The 16,986-nt window shown below is 35.6% G+C and overlaps 3 protein-coding genes and 1 non-coding gene across 4 annotated transcripts; 2 read left to right on the forward strand and 2 right to left on the reverse strand.

Moving 5' to 3' along the window:
* The first annotated feature begins 790 nt into the window (after positions 1 to 790).
* Positions 791 to 4,464, forward strand: LOC147555077 (uncharacterized). Its single transcript, XM_086663749.1, has 3 exons — positions 791 to 855; positions 2,486 to 3,888; positions 4,080 to 4,464. The coding sequence occupies exons 2-3, from the start codon at positions 2,487 to 2,489 to the stop codon at positions 4,337 to 4,339; spliced, it is 1,662 nt and encodes a 553-aa protein (XP_086519875.1). The 5' UTR covers positions 791 to 855; position 2,486; the 3' UTR covers positions 4,340 to 4,464.
* A 2,249-nt stretch (positions 4,465 to 6,713) lies between these two features.
* LOC147555078 (protein trichome birefringence-like 11) lies at positions 6,714 to 9,460 on the forward strand. Its single transcript, XM_086663698.1, has 4 exons — positions 6,714 to 7,600; positions 8,064 to 8,453; positions 8,553 to 8,711; positions 8,833 to 9,460. Exons 1-4 carry the CDS (start codon positions 7,122 to 7,124, stop codon positions 9,212 to 9,214), a joined length of 1,410 nt encoding a protein of 469 aa, XP_086519824.1. The 5' UTR covers positions 6,714 to 7,121; the 3' UTR covers positions 9,215 to 9,460.
* A 585-nt stretch (positions 9,461 to 10,045) lies between these two features.
* TRNAQ-CUG (transfer RNA glutamine (anticodon CUG)) lies at positions 10,046 to 10,117 on the reverse strand. The gene has a single exon. It is a non-coding gene; the product is annotated as a tRNA-Gln (tRNA).
* A 584-nt stretch (positions 10,118 to 10,701) lies between these two features.
* LOC147555080 (phenylalanine--tRNA ligase alpha subunit, cytoplasmic-like) lies at positions 10,702 to 16,980 on the reverse strand. The gene is made up of 18 exons (XM_086660581.1): positions 16,724 to 16,980; positions 16,408 to 16,530; positions 16,064 to 16,156; positions 15,281 to 15,337; positions 15,058 to 15,113; positions 14,556 to 14,648; positions 14,088 to 14,178; positions 13,597 to 13,634; positions 13,455 to 13,493; positions 13,228 to 13,304; positions 13,048 to 13,132; positions 12,877 to 12,976; positions 12,242 to 12,338; positions 11,921 to 11,992; positions 11,646 to 11,712; positions 11,336 to 11,461; positions 11,085 to 11,139; positions 10,702 to 11,002 (listed from the first exon to the last, which is right to left on the reverse strand). Exons 1-18 carry the CDS (start codon positions 16,868 to 16,870, stop codon positions 10,949 to 10,951), a joined length of 1,470 nt encoding a protein of 489 aa, XP_086516707.1. The 5' UTR covers positions 16,871 to 16,980; the 3' UTR covers positions 10,702 to 10,948.
* Between the last annotated feature and the right edge of the window lie 6 nt (positions 16,981 to 16,986).

A 16,986-nucleotide genomic window follows, 5' to 3' on the forward strand; every position in this document is an offset into this window, starting at 1 on the left:
AAAAACTATCCATTTAGAATTACCCTGCATCATTAGAAGAGTTATGACAATAATTAATGATTTTTTCCATCTTGTGCAAGAGCAAATGTTAAAAGATAAAAACTTAACTCTCTTTCTAAATCACAAAATTTGAATCTTTGATTTATTAAAAGTAAAAAGAATTTATGACTGATTATGACCCATAAATATTAAAGAAATCCTATGAAATTTGAAGAATATTTTCATTTAATGAGACTAAATATCTCAGTTTAGCTTTATAAAAGTTAGGTCAAAACAATCAAAATAATGTTTTGTTAAACCATAATCATTTTCTATTTTTAACAAATCAAGATTCAACTTCATTATTCTGATTCTATTTAAGATTTATACTTTAAAAAGGTAAACTTTATCATCTGCCAAAAATTCCAGTTCATGATTCTGATTTCACTTGATATCTATAATTAAAAAGAGAAATCTTTTAAGTCTTATCAATTTACTAAATAAAATCAAAAAAGGAAAAGAAATTGAAACAAAAAAAAATCAGGAAACTTAGTAATTAGTAATTCAAACCAAAGGTGGAGATTTGTCAAGCTCGATAAGAACAAGAAATGAAGGACACGTGTACGGCTGATGATGGTCTGAAGTATCGGTTTCGTTTCAGTACAAGTCACATCCTAGCCTAAATGGGTTGTAAGAGAAATTCGTTCATGTATTGTGAGATGGCACACTTACCCTAGTCAACCTTTTCTCCATTTGGGATATTCTCTTTTTCCTATTTAAACCCTTGTCTACTTCTAAGTTTTTCACCACTCTCTCCCTCTCTCTCTCTCACTCTCACTTTTTGTCTCTCCATATATTTGTCTGCTTTTTCGAATTGTAAGTATAATCTAACTAAATTTCATCAAAAAAAAAGTATAATCTAACTTAGAACTTTTATTCGAGTACTGATATGATAATATATTGTTTCAGAAAAATATTTAGAGTAGGGTTAAATTTATGTGTCTATATTGAAAATATATGAGACCTAATCTTATTGTTCGATAAGAAAAACTGGATCAGTGTTTTTGTTTTGTATTTAAGGGTAACTTTTTTCGCTTAAATATGTATTTGTGGATGTATTTTGTATTATTCTAATAGATCTTTCTAAATAGTGAATTTTACATGTGAAGATGTAAAAAAAGATTAATTTTTTTTTTTGTGCAAATTTTTCTATTTTTCTTTTTACCATTTCAATGTTTTCATTACATAAATTTCTCTTCTTACGATCTAGATAGTATATTTCATTTTTCGCTCAAACTTGATTGATCTTATATTTAGATCTGTTTTAGAATGGATTTTGGTTATTATCTTTAAAGTATTTCGTTAAATTTTCTCTTTATATTTTTAAATTGATTTGAATAATTGAGTTGTTAATCAAATAACCACTCTGTCCTTTTTTTTTTTTTTTTGTTGAAAGCATCAGTGTGTCCTCAATTTTATAAAACTCATTTTGTTTGAGTCATAACACATTTGACTTTCTACTGAAAATCCCATGGTTTAAAATACTTTCTCAAGAGAATTCTTTGTTCCATATTTTTGGACACAAAAGTTATAGATCCTAATGATAAGATCTATTTCAATCTGTTTTTTTATGTGAAAAGGAGAACCGAAGTTTTAAGATTTTTGAGTTTCTCTGCGTTGGAATTTTGCTCCCTTCTAGTTTGGCCTTCTAGCCTAGTCAAAATGTTATTTCCATTTCTCATAAAAGAATATCTAGTCAAAATGTTAGGAGTTCCATGAAACTTGTTTTTGATACATAGTAAAATAAAAAATGATTGGGGTAATACCTTGCATACTTTGTTGAAACTTGTTTTTTGATAGAGGTATTTTCGTAGTCTGAAAAAGACCAAAATACCCCTTGTCCTATTAGGGGAAGTATACTATGGAGTCCACCTATCAGCTGTATTGAAGTTTTTTTCTTTTTGTGACATGATAGAGTTTAAAAATTAGGGTTTTTGTTATTCCATGTATGATTCGATGCCGATCTAAACTATTATTAGTAAAACCAGGGTTTTTTCAAGGGGGTCCTTTTCAATTTTCATTTATTTTATCTATAGGATAGGTTAGAGTTTACAAATTAAAAGCAATTTTAAGATGTAATTAGTACTTTAAGACAATGTCTTGGTTTTCATATTCAAGTATTAAAATATATGTTATCAAATATAGAGCCTATGATTTTATTTATAAATGAGATTGATTGTTCTAGTTCTCCTTAGACAGAGTATATTTGTTTTATTAGTACTGATTAATATGAAAGTTGGCTTAGATCTCTCAATATCGAACCGAACATAGATTATATTTGAATGATATCGTCGTATACATTACACGTCGTTTTAAATGCCAGAATAGTACTACTATCTTCTATTCCAATTCTGGGAGATCAAATGATTACTTTTAATGCGCGAATTAGCGTTTATGCATCATTTAATTTAATTAATAGGTGATTTGGAATCTTGTTTTCTTGCAGAATGGCTCCTGAGATTACTGTCCAAAGCGATCAACATTTTTTGTTACTTTATATTACCGGATTGTACTTTGGGCCAGATCTTTGGACCGCGCAGACCAAGAGACCTGCGCTTCAATTGAAGTATCAAAACTTACCCAACTACACTCACAACCAACTAACCGGAAACCATATTAAATTTTGTACCATAGAGAGGGTATACAAGTATGTACTCCGCAATGCTGACCCAGATGTTCGTGTTACGCACAAGCAATTCAAGAGCTTTATGGACGGTACGCTTTTTGATGGGCAAGCGGCTCCTAACGAATACCGCCATTTTACAGATCTATTTCCTTTAGAGATGCATCCTCATGGTCGGGTTGGGGATAGGTACCTGAGCATTGACAATGTTATATTCATCGAAAACCCAGACATCTCTTTTGTTAACCAACAAGATATTGAGAGGTTCAAAAGATTAACAACTCTTGATAATATAGAGTTGGATAGAGATGAGGCTAGTAAGAGACGATTTCTCAGGGATGAAATTCCAATTCCAGTTACTGATCCTACTCTTACTCGAGCTGGACTTCGTGCTCTTGCTCCAGCTGTAGCTCCATTTAATCCTTCTGCTGTAGCTTTAGTTCAAGCTTCTGCAGCTGTAGGTCGTACATCTGCTGCAGCTCCAACTCTATTCCCTGCTTCATTTGATGGTGCTCGAGCTCCAATTCATGTTCCTGCTAGAGCTCCAGTTCATCCTCATACTCGAGCTCCAATTAATGTTCCTGCTCGAGCTCCGATAAATGTTCCTGCTCGAGCTCCAGTACGTATTCCTGCATTGGTTCATGCTTACAGGCGAGCTCCAATTCATGTTCGTGCTCGAGCTCTAGTTCATGCTCATAGTCGAGCTCGATTTTATGCTTTTACTCAGGCCCCTGCTCGTCTTCCTACTCATGCTATTGCTCCTACTGCAGCTGCTACGAATGCTCGTGCTCCTACTTCAGCTGCTACGAATGCTCGTGCTCCTACTTCAGCTGCTCCTAATCCAGCTCCTACTCCAGTTCATGTTCCTGCTTCAGCGCACGTTCATGCTCTTGATCCTACTCCGGCTCATGGTCTTGCTTCAGTTCTTGTTCCAACTAATGCTACAACTGTAGCCCTAGCAGATACAGCGACTTGTTCTCCTCGTTCACTAAAAAGGAATGAACCCGAGCAACCTTTGGGCTCTAAACAAGAGGAGCAAAACAACAACAACAACAACATCAACAAAAAGGGTAGGTACAACAACGATATTGATTCTATAACGGTGGAATCATATGGAGCTACAGTAGACGCACACCCCGAATCAGTGTTTGGAGTTGTTGAACTTGCACACTCTCGTGACTCCTACATGTTTATTGTCACTCTTCCGGGTGTTCAAAAGAACTCCGGTAAGTTTAGTTTCAATTTACAATTTTAGTATTTATTCTTATATCTAACATTTTCTACAAAATCTATAGTAATTCTACGTAAATCAAGTTGGCATTGATTAACAGATGGCGCTCGTTCGTTTATTTTCTTATGAAATTACCTTATTTTGTCATACGTACAACTATTCAAAACGAAACGTCAATATGTGCAGGGTTCAGCTGTAAAGTGGATGAGGGCGGAAATGTCCGTATAACTGGAACCAGGGACACGACAAAAACTGTTGTCGTAGTACAGAAAGAAGGAGATGATGAGTTTGAGGTGAATGGGAAGAAACAGCTTAGCCCTCAAGGAGATTTTGGTATAAGTTTCAAGTTGCCCGGTCCAATAGAAAGGCCAAACGAATCCAAGTTCAAGTTGAGAAATGGAATATTAGAAGGAATTGTGTTCAAACAAAACCCTATCATTTCATAAATTTTCTGAAATTTATGAAGTAATTTTCCTCACCAACTTCAACTAGCTACTATGAATATTACTGAACTTAGCTTGGTGAAACCCTAAGCTTTTCTTATTTCAATGTTTATTTTCAGTTCGATGTTTAGTTTCTCATTTCATCCATTTACATATTTTGTCTCGCCCAATAATTTAAATTCTTTTTTTGGATATTGACTACGATAGTCATTGCAAAGGCATCTATACATCAATACGATGTGATAAGCTCGATGATTGCCAAAATTAAACCATTACAAAAACAGTTCAACCCTAACTAAACTACTGGTCTAAGTCATCTAAATTACTGGCTTAAAGCTCATTTTGCTAGTTTATTATACCCAAGTTCAAAAATCCTAAATTTACATTTTCATGAAATTGAACCTGTGACCTTCGTATTGTGGAGTCGATGCACTACTAACTGGGTTAGTAGCCCAATAATTTAAATTGACCAGCATGTTATAAAGGCCCCCTTGTTCTTGCTATTGCCCATTGAACATTTTCTGCAGTGTTCACGTAGAAAGGAAACACCTTTACCAATAACACGAAGGGCTTATAGAACTTTTTTCTTTTTTTTTGTTAAGAAGGGCTTATAGAACTTCCTTTGAATTGTATGTGGTCCCAACTAGTAACACAAAAAAGACTCAGAGGTCTTCGATTCAAGCCCTGGGTTTGAGTTAGTTTTTGTATTTTGTCTATTCCAATTTCCAAATGACTATGTTAAGTTGTTTTCGACTCGATCGAGTTTCAAATTTGGATAGTGTTAAAAGCACTCGACCTTTGTAATACAATCAAGCAGCTAATTAGTTTGATGAGGGTCAATGAACATTGACTAGAACACTTTATTAGCACCAGGATTTTAAGTGTTCTCTTCTGTGTTTTTTCTCTATAACTTGAAAAATAATAAAAAATTAAAAGATGTTCTATCAATTTTCAACTAAGGAAAAATCTTCCATAGGGTATATAAACATTCTCTAACCCATTATTTGATGTTTGAGTGTGTTAAGTATAAAAGTCAAGTGGTACTTGTAAGAACTAAGGTGCTAATAGAACCGCCTGCTTATCACACAAACATCGAATGCCTTTAGCCGTCCTCTTCAATTGCGCCCTTTAAAATATTGACTTGGTGAGGGCTTCTAGTGTAGGGTTAGGAAAAATCCGCGAACCTAAAACTCATTATGGACACCTGATTCCGTTAGAGCCAATGGGTACCCAAAACGCGAAATAGGGTTCTATCTGTCCAACCCGATGAAATAAATGCGAGACCCGACTGCCTGATACATGATAAATCCAAAGGATTTGACGATTTTTGGACGGATTTGAATACTATAATTTTTAAAATAAACAACCCTTTAAGCCAGAGAGCCAAAATCAACAAGGAATTTAAAAGCTCGACTGACCCGACACGATGAATGATATAACCCATGGACACCGGGTCCGGAATGATTCCCACTCGTGTAGAGCAATACTATGGGTGGGGCGCCTATGGAGCCACCAACCAAACAAATAGTAGTTACTACCTTAAATTTACTATTTGTGCCCGTTGGAGTATGGGTCCCACATTTGACATTTAGCTAACGGTAACCTGAAAAGGTAACTTTCTTGAATTGAAACGGTAAAGCAACGTCAGATTCCCCAACTCTTTATACATTTATTTATTACCATCTATTTTTTTTCTGACACTCCAGTTACAACACAAACCAAACTTCTCCGGTCCAATGGGCCCACTAAATGATTCAGTTGGGTTGGTCCAAACACACTAGTGGACACTAGCAACCAATCAAAACTCGCCAAATGTCAAATCCTTTCTCATGAAAGAAACTTCCCCCACCCACTTTCTTATTTCCACTTTTACCCCCCTCTACCCCCACACGATTCCACGATCTACCTTTATCGTCTTAACTAGTTTTTATACCAAAAGATAGTGGTGCTTTAACGGGCTGGAGCGGGTCAGTCAACCCGGATTGCATAGTCACGAGTCGGGTCTCTATCTAGATTGGCTTTGTCCAGGTCTAGTTCAGGACCGATACCTAACTCGGATTGGTATTCATAAATAAAAGAAAGGAAGTAAAATTACATTTTTTACCCCCTACCACTTATAAAAACAGTTGGTTGGTCGTTCAGACAACTGGACCTAGCCTGCAAGATTAAAATGGAGCCGATAGCGGGAGAAATCCTAGGTTAGCCTGACCCACTTTCTTTACGGACAATGGACCTAGCCTGCAAGATTAAAACAGAGGTCCAGTCCCAGAGCCAGAGAAATCCTAGGTTAACCTGACCCGCTTTCTTTACGGGCTAGGCCCGGCCTGTAAGGATCGGCCCGGACCTATAAGCATCGCCACCAAAAGACAAAAAAGAAAAAGTGAAACGGTTTTGCGGTTTTTGCATTTTGGATTAAATTCTCTCTCTCTCTTACTCTTCTTGAACTTACCAACCAGAACCCAATATCTCTCTCTCTCTCTAGATTCTTGCTTAACAGAGCAAAAGTAAAGAAGAACTAGAGAGAGAAACCTTCACTAACATACACATACATGCATACCCAAGATCCAATCTTGCTTTATTTCTTGCTTCATTTATACCCATTCTAAAGATCTTTTCCCTACTTATAGCAAATACCCAATCAAAAGAAAGATATCTTAATTATGATTCAAAGGATTTTGTTTTGTTTATCAAACTATGGGTCAACATAATCTTTCTTAAACCACACCTTTTCCCTACCCATCTCTCTCTCTCACTTGCTCTCTCTAACTTTCTTTCTCTCTCCAAAATGACTAAAATTTCAAGTAGTGAAGATCAAGACCCATACTTAGACATTTTGAAGAAACGTTTGAAACCCATTGAGAGTATTGGATTCTACTTTATTGCTGTCTTTTGCTTACTAGCATTTTTCTTTTACTTTGATTATAAAGTTATTAATAGTGGGCATAGATTTGTTGAGAAATCACAAAAGTTTAATTGGTTAAGATTTGAAGAAGAAGAAGAAGTTGGTGATAAGGGGTTAGGTATAGAATTTAATGATAGAGATGGAATTAGAAATGAAAGGTTTGACTTTCTTGAAGAAGAAGAAGATGGTAATGGAAAATGTGATTTATTTAAAGGAGAATGGGTTTGGGATGATAATTATCCTTTATATCAGTCTAAAAATTGTAAGTTTTTAGATGAAGGATTTAGGTGTTCTGAAAATGGAAGACCTGATAAGTTTTATACTAAATGGAGATGGCAACCCAAAGATTGCAACTTGCCTAGGTACTTATTCTTCTACTTCTTTATGTTTCTGAAATTTTTGTGGTTGTTTTTAAATTTCCATGATCTGTTTATATCATTGATGTTATCAAGTTATCATGAAACTTTTGTTCTTATAATTTTGATTTTTGTGGGTGTGTGTATAGTCCCACATAGGAGAATGACAATTTAGCAACCAATAATATAATTACTGTCACACGTGAGGGAGCTCGCGTGTTAGGGGCTCACGTGTGAGAGTAGTCCCACATGTGACAAGGGGGATATAGCAACCAATAATAAAATGTCTAGCTCATCTTCACTGATTGTCAATTGGTTTTAAGTTGGATGACCAGACAGTTTTCTTGATCATGTTATACCTTGATGTTATAGACTTCTAATATGTGAATTGTGATTTTTGATTTGCTTTGGTGAAAAGTGAAGAATCAATGTGAATTTTGCTTAATTGTTATTGTTTTTACTTTAAAAGATTTGATGCAAAGACAATGTTGGAGAAACTACGAAATCGACGAGTAGTTTTTGTTGGTGATTCAATTGGGAGAAACCAGTGGGAATCTCTATTGTGTATGCTCTCATCGGTCATTGCCGATCAAGATTCAATCTATGAAGTGAACGGAAACCCAATCACAAAACACAAAGGTTTCTTGGTGTTTAAGTTCAAGGATTATAATTGTACTTTGGAGTACTATAGAGCTCCATTTCTAGTACTTCAAAGTCGGCCTCCGGCTAGAGTTTCAAAACAAGTTAAGACAACTCTCAAGTTGGATCAAATGGATTGGAGTTCTGTTCAATGGAGAGACGCGGATGTTTTGATCCTCAACACGGGTCATTGGTGGAACTACGAAAAGACTATAAGAGGGTAATCTTAACTAATCTTTTATATGCAATCTCCATTCTAGACTTGTAGTACACTTCTGTTTTCTTCGATTGACATGAAATTTATCTTCTTATTCGATAGGGGTTGTTATTTTCAAGAAGGGAATGATGTGAAGATGGAGATGAGTGTAGAAAGCGCGTATAGAAGATCAATCAAGACAATCGTTGATTGGATAGAACAGGAAGTAGATACAAGCAAGACACAAATCTTCTTCAGGACTTATGCCCCAGTTCATTTCAGGTATATATGCCCTTCTAACTTATTAACTTCTTTCGTCTGGGTCTGACTTGTTCTCCTACAGAGTACAATAGTCATTTTAGTATGGCCAGAAGCAAAAGCTAATATAGTTAGACTTTTGTAGGGGTGGTGATTGGAGGACTGGTGGAAGTTGTCATATGGAGACCTTACCCGAGTTAAGTTCATCGCTAGCACCGACTAGAACATGGGTTCCTCTCAGCATATTCAACGACGTACTAACGGAGCAATCAAATAAATCTCATGTGCTCAAAATGGATGTTTTGAATGTGACACAAATGACATCAACTAGGAAAGATGGTCATTTATCTTTGTACTATCTTGGATCTAAGATTGGGCCTGCACCACTTCACAGGCAAGATTGTAGCCATTGGTGTCTGCCAGGAGTACCCGATGCATGGAATGAACTTCTATATGCATTATTCCTTAAACGAGAGTTGAAGAATTCAACGATATTTTCGTCGGTAGACATGAAAGAAGCTATCTAATGTGGTCGTCGGTAGACATGAAAGAAGCTATCTAATGTGGTTAAAAAAATTATACATGAGTCTTTGTCTCTTATATTAACAAAGGTTAATATAGGGTGACATTGTTTAAAGCGATGGAAGTTCGAAAATTTTGTCGCAGTTGTGTGTATGTATAGATGTTGATTAAATATTTCAGACATTTCAGTTCCTATTTCAATTACTTGTGAAATATTAAAGAGGTAGTAATAAACATCAACTCTTTGATTAGTCTTTTGCTAATAGTTCCAACTCATTTACCATCTCCTTTGACAGGATAAGTGAACTTGCTATAGCAAATCCCTCACCATTTTCTACTGCCATTGGCACCCTTGCTATTATAGTAAATCCCACAAAGATGATAGGATTGGGTCTGTCTATCCCGCTAAACGTACACCTAAGTAGATTTTGTGCCTTCGAGTCGGGCATTGTGAGAATAGTCTGAATGGGCACAACAACAACCAAGGTGCTTCTCATTCATTGGCTAACTGGTTTTGAGATGGATAACCACAAACTTAACAAGCATAATACTTTGATCTCTTAGGAGGGGATCCGACATCAACCCACATTAAGGTTAACATTTTTCTGCTCAAAGATCCATATTTTGGTGGCCATAGTAGAGGGGTTGTTATGGCTGGCTGGTTCCAATTGTGGGTCCGATTTTGAATTGGTGTGGGTATGGAATTATGTGAACATGGAAAAAGAACATGAAAGTATCTCAAGCAGTATCTTTAGTTTGTATAGTTTTTTTTTTTTTTTGATGTTTGGTTGGGTGAGATTTGGACAAAACAGATGAAAAATATGTAAAAAATTGAAAGGTCCCACCGAGACTTGAACTCGGGTTACTGGATTCAGAGTCCAATGTCCTAACCACTAGACCATGGGACCATTTTTGATCAATTTTGAAAGGTTTTACTTTTAAACATGAAAGGATACAATATACAATATCCTTTTCGGAAATGCCTATGCAAACCAGTGTTTGTTCAATTGGTTGTACATTCACTTCAAAAAACTAGGAAGGCACAATCCAAAATTCGATTTTCAATGTGCATATTTTTCTCAAAAAATAGTTTAGAGATAGAATTGCGGCTCGTAGTTCAACAAAAAAAAAAGAATTGCGGCTCGTGAAAGTGAAAACGTGCCCAAATTAAACAAGTCTCTCTCCATTTTGCGGATATGTGGTTCGCAAAGGTGAAAAAGTGAGCAACATTATCCTAGTCCCTCTCCTCTTCTCTCATCCGACAAATCCATTGCACAGGTGAATCTTCAACATTTTTATGCTTTGCACAAGTGAATCTTTGACATTTTTATTTTATGAATTGTTCAGAGTGTGACTCCAACCCTTGACCTCTACGTGAAAAATTGGAAATGTGGGACTTGGTTGAGATTGTGACCAGTTGGATGTTAGAATATCCATTGTGCTTCGGTGAAGTGCATTTTGCTCTTGTCAACAATACTACGTATACTCAAAATTTGTTAACTTAAACTTCGACTCGATCATATGGTACTTCTTTTGTAGCACAAATACAATATCTACTTTACCAATCTCAATAAAGTTATGCTCAAAACCATAAATAATCTTCGAAAATTTATGAATCATGATTCATCAAAAATATCATTATCAACCCGAATACAGACTTCGATTAATTTCGAAGATGAGACAATTGAAAAATGAGAAAAATTTAGAATGGTTGCCAAGGATGGAAGGAGCCCCAAAATCTACTGAACTCCGAGGCGACAGATTGGGTTTCTCTTGATCAGACTTAGATCAACCTGTTTCACAAGAACATAAATCGAAAGTTAGAAAACCCCATTTTATTTTACGCATGTTAACATGAAGGAATGATAATTGTACCTTTGGTCCGAAGAGATCCCGGATGTTATCAATTCCATATAATATCATGGTAGGTCTGATTTGCAGAAGATATGAAACAAATCAACAAAGAGGAATGAAATATCTCAATCGTTAAAATGAAAAGAAATAACATTAGGATTATATTCATTATAGTGTGAACTTGGGAAGACTCGAGATGCCTAATCACTCCCACAGTTCGTAACGCTTTTTTATTGTCATTCTTCAAAATATCAGTTGTAGGATTTTTTTACCTTTCGAGGGACAGTCCCCATGCGATTGCAGTAACATCTTCAGGGAGGCCCATTGGAAGCAACATTTCGGGTCTGAACATTCCCGAATTTCCTACCTCGACCCATTTCTTGAAGCCTTCATGATAGCTGACCGAAAAAAACAAGTATATGTAAGTTTTGCAAACTGAACCGTCTATTACCATAGACTTTTTACGTAAATGACTTAAGAGACTAGAGACCACTTTTTTTAGCAGCAGAAAGAAAGCGGGTCTGCAGGTGAGCAGATAAAACTATGAACATGCGTGAAAATGAGCATCAGGATTTTAAATACCTAAATATTTCCATGCTGGGTTCCGTATATGGATTATAAGCAGGTTTGAATTTTATCTTTGACATACCTGAAGAGATAGAATCAAAGTTAGATTAAATAAAGAATCAGAACTAGATTACGGTACAACTTGTTATGAACTTTAAAGTTCAAACTTTTAACCAAGAACAATGTTTGCACTAATTTAACCGATCAGATGTATACATCAGTTAATCGTCCGTTTATGGATCTACGTTTAGTTAAAAGGAAAAGAAAAGGGATGAAATTTGGTATGTTACCGAGCCTCGTAAAGAAGTCGTGCAAGACTCCCATCATGTCACCAAGAGTGAGACCCCGATCACAAACAACACCTAGACAAAGTAAAGAAATTCAAGTATTATGATTCATAACAAGCATAATAAATTTATTGTTTCCAACAAGTTGGGAAAAACAAGGTCGAGATTCGACTGCGTATAAGAAATTGAGCTGCAAGATAATTCACAAGGGGAATCGCGTTCCTCGCGGCTAAGCTTCTGTGGCTCATGACAAAAGAAATGCCTAAACAAAAATCATAAAGTTTTGCAAAAGAAAATTTAATAACAGAAAATAGGAAGAGATACCCTCGATTTGATGGAATTCTGCAAGATGAGTTCGATCAACAGCTTCATTTCGAAAAACACGATCTATAGAGAAGTATCTCTTTGGCATAAAAGGTTTCTGATCACATCAAACCAAGACTTCTATCAAATATAGAATAACAGGGAAAAAAACAAAACACTTAAACACGGATATGAGAAGGAAGAGCAAAACTCAAAAGATCTGTGATATCACTTAGCACTGGATTGGGGCCAAATGATGAGCAGTGAAACTCTGCCCAATACTTAAGCCGGTCGGGATTCGGCCGGGTTAAGTGTCCCGGCAGAGTATCATTTTTTGTTTTTTATTTGACAAACATATTGGACACCAAGGAGAAGAGCTATGGGAGTTTTAAAATGCATATAGTAAAAAAAGGTATTAGCTCTGCATGGTGCAAGAATCGCAGAAGGCTATAAAGTTGGTGCAACCCAAATTCATGCTCTTAGTTTCAGAGTAGTGTGAAGTACCACAAAAGATTTCACAAAACGCATCGAATAGCATTTATCTTTCAAAAAATTACCAGCCATACATAAGCTTTAAATAGACAAATGGAAGCAAATAAGTGGTCATCGAAAGAGCAACTTCCAAGACCTAATAAATACTTCAATTACTATAATACCTGCTGCGCAAGCTTGTAAAGCATCCTTGCGGAGACAGCAGTAGTATGGGTTCGAAGCACATTTTTATTTGCTTCCTCCCGTTTCCAGTCATATAAATATCTGCATACAGGGGAAACTTCGCTTCAATACTTCTTAATGTGAAACTGCAACTCATTAATGAAAATACATACCCTTTGGATCCAAAGTCTCCTTCCTCGTGAACCTTTTTCACCCTCTTTACATAATCTTCTGGAAGAGTCTTTGTAGTGGAAGGGACTGAAAATATACGAATTAATGGTAATTTATTGATTAACATGATACCAAAGGGCGGAAGAATTTCTAAGTTCTGCTAAAGTGCTAAGGTAACTAACCACTTAAAAAGAAGGTATCATGTGAATCGCGAGCTGGATGTTGCTGCGGCTGGAACAGGGCATCGAAATTCCAGAAACTGCCAGTGGAACATAACATTTTAGCATTGCACTTAATAAACCCAAGATAGAAAGCTTATATTAAACATCTTAATGCACTTATATGAATTATATGTTAGCTATTTGTTTATCTGACAAGTGTGAAGGCATAGAATACCGTAACCAGTTACCTGCTCTCAACATAATTATTCGTTGGCATTTCCTCGAAACTGCAATAATAGCCAACATCCAAAACCACAAGCATATCAAAAGATAACTCAGTATATATAGATATATATATAGTAGTGCTATCACTAGATAAAATAGTTTTACCCCATCTCAATGAAGATATTCCTGAATTGCGCCCGCACCTAAACACGATTACACAAGTAGATAAATTAGAAGCATTAAATATGTTGAAATTCATTAAAAGCAAAAATTGATGCTACGGATGGGTGGCCAGGTGGGGATGTTCTTCTTTGAAAAACTTTACCAACAAAATTCCATAATTTTTTGCACTAATCGCATCAAGCACATGCACCAGATGATGATTCTCGTACATGATTTTGACAATGGGGGAATTCATTCGTATGGTAGTGTAGTAAATACAAGACAATGAGATTTTAAGTTTTAACCTCAAACAAAATTACCAATTTAGCAGAAAGCATTGGCATTTGCTGAGATATTGCTTCTTAGGTCATAACATGTTGCTAAAAATCTAATAAGCACAGAAGAACATAGTTTATTTTGATGCTTAAAGTTCAGCAGACGTCAATGAATTGTAGTTTGTAGATAACAAACATAAAAGAAGGTAAAACTCTTGCCTTCAATAAAGGGTGAAGATGTCCGCCTTGTATGGTCAAGTTTTTGGCGTTGAAGTTATACTCCTTAAACTCTAGTTTCTTCCAGTCGCCCCTTCAAACAACATGCATCAAATAAAAACTGTCAATGCGATAAAACAGTGTGATTAAGGCACTCAATTTTTTTTTCTTTTTCATCAGTTTCTCTCCAAGACAAACGCCAAATTATGAGAAGCAATAAGTACATCATCTTTTGGGGATATTCAGTGTCTCTGTGGATTCTTTTTAGAACCATTTTGGAACTTACACTTCAGCACTTCCCTTGATTGGTTCACATTGTTTAAACTAAATGCATTTACACGCTAATATACATTTGGGGGTTTTAATTAAAAGTTAAACATTCTGGGAAGTGTGAAATATGCGAGCAAGATAATGTATGATACGAAATGACATCTTTCTCATACATAGACAGTATAATTGAACATTAAATACCTCTGCAGATGATCACGAGTCAAATCGGTAACAAGCTTCTTTCTTTCCAGAGCAAAGTTAGGGCCCTTTTTCACTGAGTATCCACTCCAAGTCCTTCATAAAGAAGCAAATGAAATTGTTAGCACAAGGAACTGAGGAGCATACACAGATATGGAAAAGATTAATGCGTAAGACCCTTTCTATGACAAGATAAATCAATTCTCAGCACTAAGAATCGACTTGTCGACCAGCAAAATGCGCAGCTGAAGAGGACAAGCCACAGAGCCATAGATAAACGAATTTATAAGAAAGCTGAGGTGTTTGAGTAGGTTTTGTTTTCACAGATTTATTAAAGTAGTCGGAGGAAACAATCAAACAGAGAAACTCGAAAACAATAACCGTCTTCTGTATTTCCAAACGTAAAGTACTGTAAATGCAAAATTAGATTTTGAAAAAGTCTTTCGGATAGTGAACCAAATGGAACCTATGATTTTAACAGATAACATGAGAAGGTGATAATTACCGTTGAACAATCAGCTTTCTTTTCTTTAGCATTTTGATATCTTCAGATCCTATGACCTGGAATGAGTAATCAAAAGACATATTATTAACATTGCAGTTAGATACCAACAATAGGTTATTTAGAGAAGATACTCGTGCACATCTAACAAACTAAAATTTGCACGCAAAATTGGAAGTCTTCCTCAAACACAAAACGGAAAAAAAATTTGTCGCCAAAAACACACCTTCCCGTCTTTTATTTGTAGAAGCAAATCTTTAACTTGGTCCTCCACATGTTGAACCTACAACCAACAAATTAACATGAGAACTACAGAAGGCGAGTAATATATATAACCACAACTGTGGTACAAGGTCACTTATAGTTATATATAAATGAAAACTTGTGAAAACAATATAGCCTTATCTATTTCATAATACCTTTAAAAAAACTATAAACAATATACACTCTAAGCCCAAGAGAAGTATCTAACCATAAAAGTAGTAGCTTACATGGAGAATATATTGAACAAACATAAAGATAATACTAAGTGCTAGTAACACAAGACAATACTCTACCCAATTAAAACAAATGTTGAGATTTTTTTTGAAATAATAATAACAGCACCGCAATAACTCACAAAGATAATTAACTATTCCCACTACTACTAGTACTACACAAGTAAGAAATATAAGAATGATATATCTAAGCTACATTTTCTCCAAAATGGCATAATGATGAAATTTTTTGTACATCACTAGCTTTAGGGCATGAACCAAGGAAATGAATTTCGAAATTTCCATGCCTACCACAATTTCCATCGAAACCGAAATTTAACGAAGTTTCTCTTAACAATGCCTTGTCAAGGAAATAAATTTTGAAATATTTTCGGTTGAAATGACCAACATATTTCCATGTCTACCGAAACAGAAATTTCATTCCTTGGCATGAGCAACAAAATTTCTCCACAGTATTTGGCAAATAATATGGTTTATACCAAAGTACAGTGTTGAAGTACAAATCATATTACCTTTCTCGATACAAGCTGCTTCCCTGTTTCAACCCACCCATTCTTTTGGGCATTTAAGCTACCAATTTTGTAAACAGCAGAATCAAACTTTTTCTGCATGATACCAAAATGAGTGTCAATTCACAAATCTCTCAACTAATCAAAAAGACACAAATAATTAAGATCAATAAAGAAACTCTAGTATACCCAATCTAGATAAAATACTACAGTACTTCCTAACAAAAGAAACACAGAAAAAAAAATGTGATTTTTTACATTAAATTTACAACTTCAGATTAGAAATCCATTCAATTTACCCTCTGAAAATTTTCCTTGTTCAAGGACTAGGGTTTTATAGTCTATACCTGAAGTTCTTCACGGGAGATGCCTTCAGGAGGCACAGCTAACAATAGTTGAACTTCAGGTGAGCCTAAAACAGTATATGATTCTCCTTCTTCGTTGAGTACCCATTTCTCTCTCTTAATTTCCTGCAAAATCATATTCAAATCCACCAAGAACAACAACAACAAGAACAGATTATTACATGACTTATTAGTTCAAATCAAACACTTCGATACTACAGATTATATTCGATTCAGTAAACAGATCTAGTTTATAGTCGTAGAAGAAGAAGAAGAAGAAGAAGGTATATATATAGAGAGAGAGAGAGAGAGAGAGTACCTGAGCGTCGACGAGTCGGAAACCATGGAGACTCTTAATGATATTACAGATCTCGTTGTGATCAAAACCGACGGCGGCAGCGAACTCGCCGGAATCAGGTATTTCTTCCTTGGAAGCTAGATGCTCGAGTATGGCTTTCTCCGCCATTTTTGTCTAACTACGACTGACTGACTACCTTCCTCTCGACTGTTTCTGAAACGGAAAGGAAATCCTAATTTCCTCTCGCAGATGAATAAATCTTTGTGGGTTAATTGGACGGCCTA

Source organism: Eschscholzia californica, unplaced genomic scaffold (assembly GCF_041429995.1).
Source record: "Eschscholzia californica isolate CP2 unplaced genomic scaffold, dmEscCali1.0.p SCAF_2, whole genome shotgun sequence".
Lineage (NCBI taxonomy): Eukaryota > Viridiplantae > Streptophyta > Magnoliopsida > Ranunculales > Papaveraceae > Eschscholzia > Eschscholzia californica.

Bases quoted from the DNA above. Each gene is read 5' to 3' on its own strand.
- LOC147555077 (XM_086663749.1), top strand. From the start codon at position 2,487: ATGGCTCCTGAGATTACTGTCCAAAGCGATCAACATTTTTTGTTACTT. The intron at 3,889-4,079 runs GTAAGTTTAGTT...CAATATGTGCAG, and splicing joins GGGTGTTCAAAAGAACTCCG to GGTTCAGCTGTAAAGTGGAT.
- LOC147555078 (XM_086663698.1), top strand. From the start codon at position 7,122: ATGACTAAAATTTCAAGTAGTGAAGATCAAGACCCATACTTAGACATT. The intron at 7,601-8,063 runs GTACTTATTCTT...TTACTTTAAAAG, and splicing joins AAAGATTGCAACTTGCCTAG to ATTTGATGCAAAGACAATGT. The intron at 8,712-8,832 runs GTATATATGCCC...AGACTTTTGTAG, and splicing joins TATGCCCCAGTTCATTTCAG to GGGTGGTGATTGGAGGACTG.
- LOC147555080 (XM_086660581.1), bottom strand. From the start codon at position 16,870: ATGGCGGAGAAAGCCATACTCGAGCATCTAGCTTCCAAGGAAGAAATA. The intron at 13,494-13,596 runs GTAAAACTATTT...CTATTATTGCAG, and splicing joins AATATCTTCATTGAGATGGG to TTTCGAGGAAATGCCAACGA. The intron at 11,003-11,084 runs GTACAATTATCA...CTTGTGAAACAG, and splicing joins GGGATCTCTTCGGACCAAAG to GTTGATCTAAGTCTGATCAA.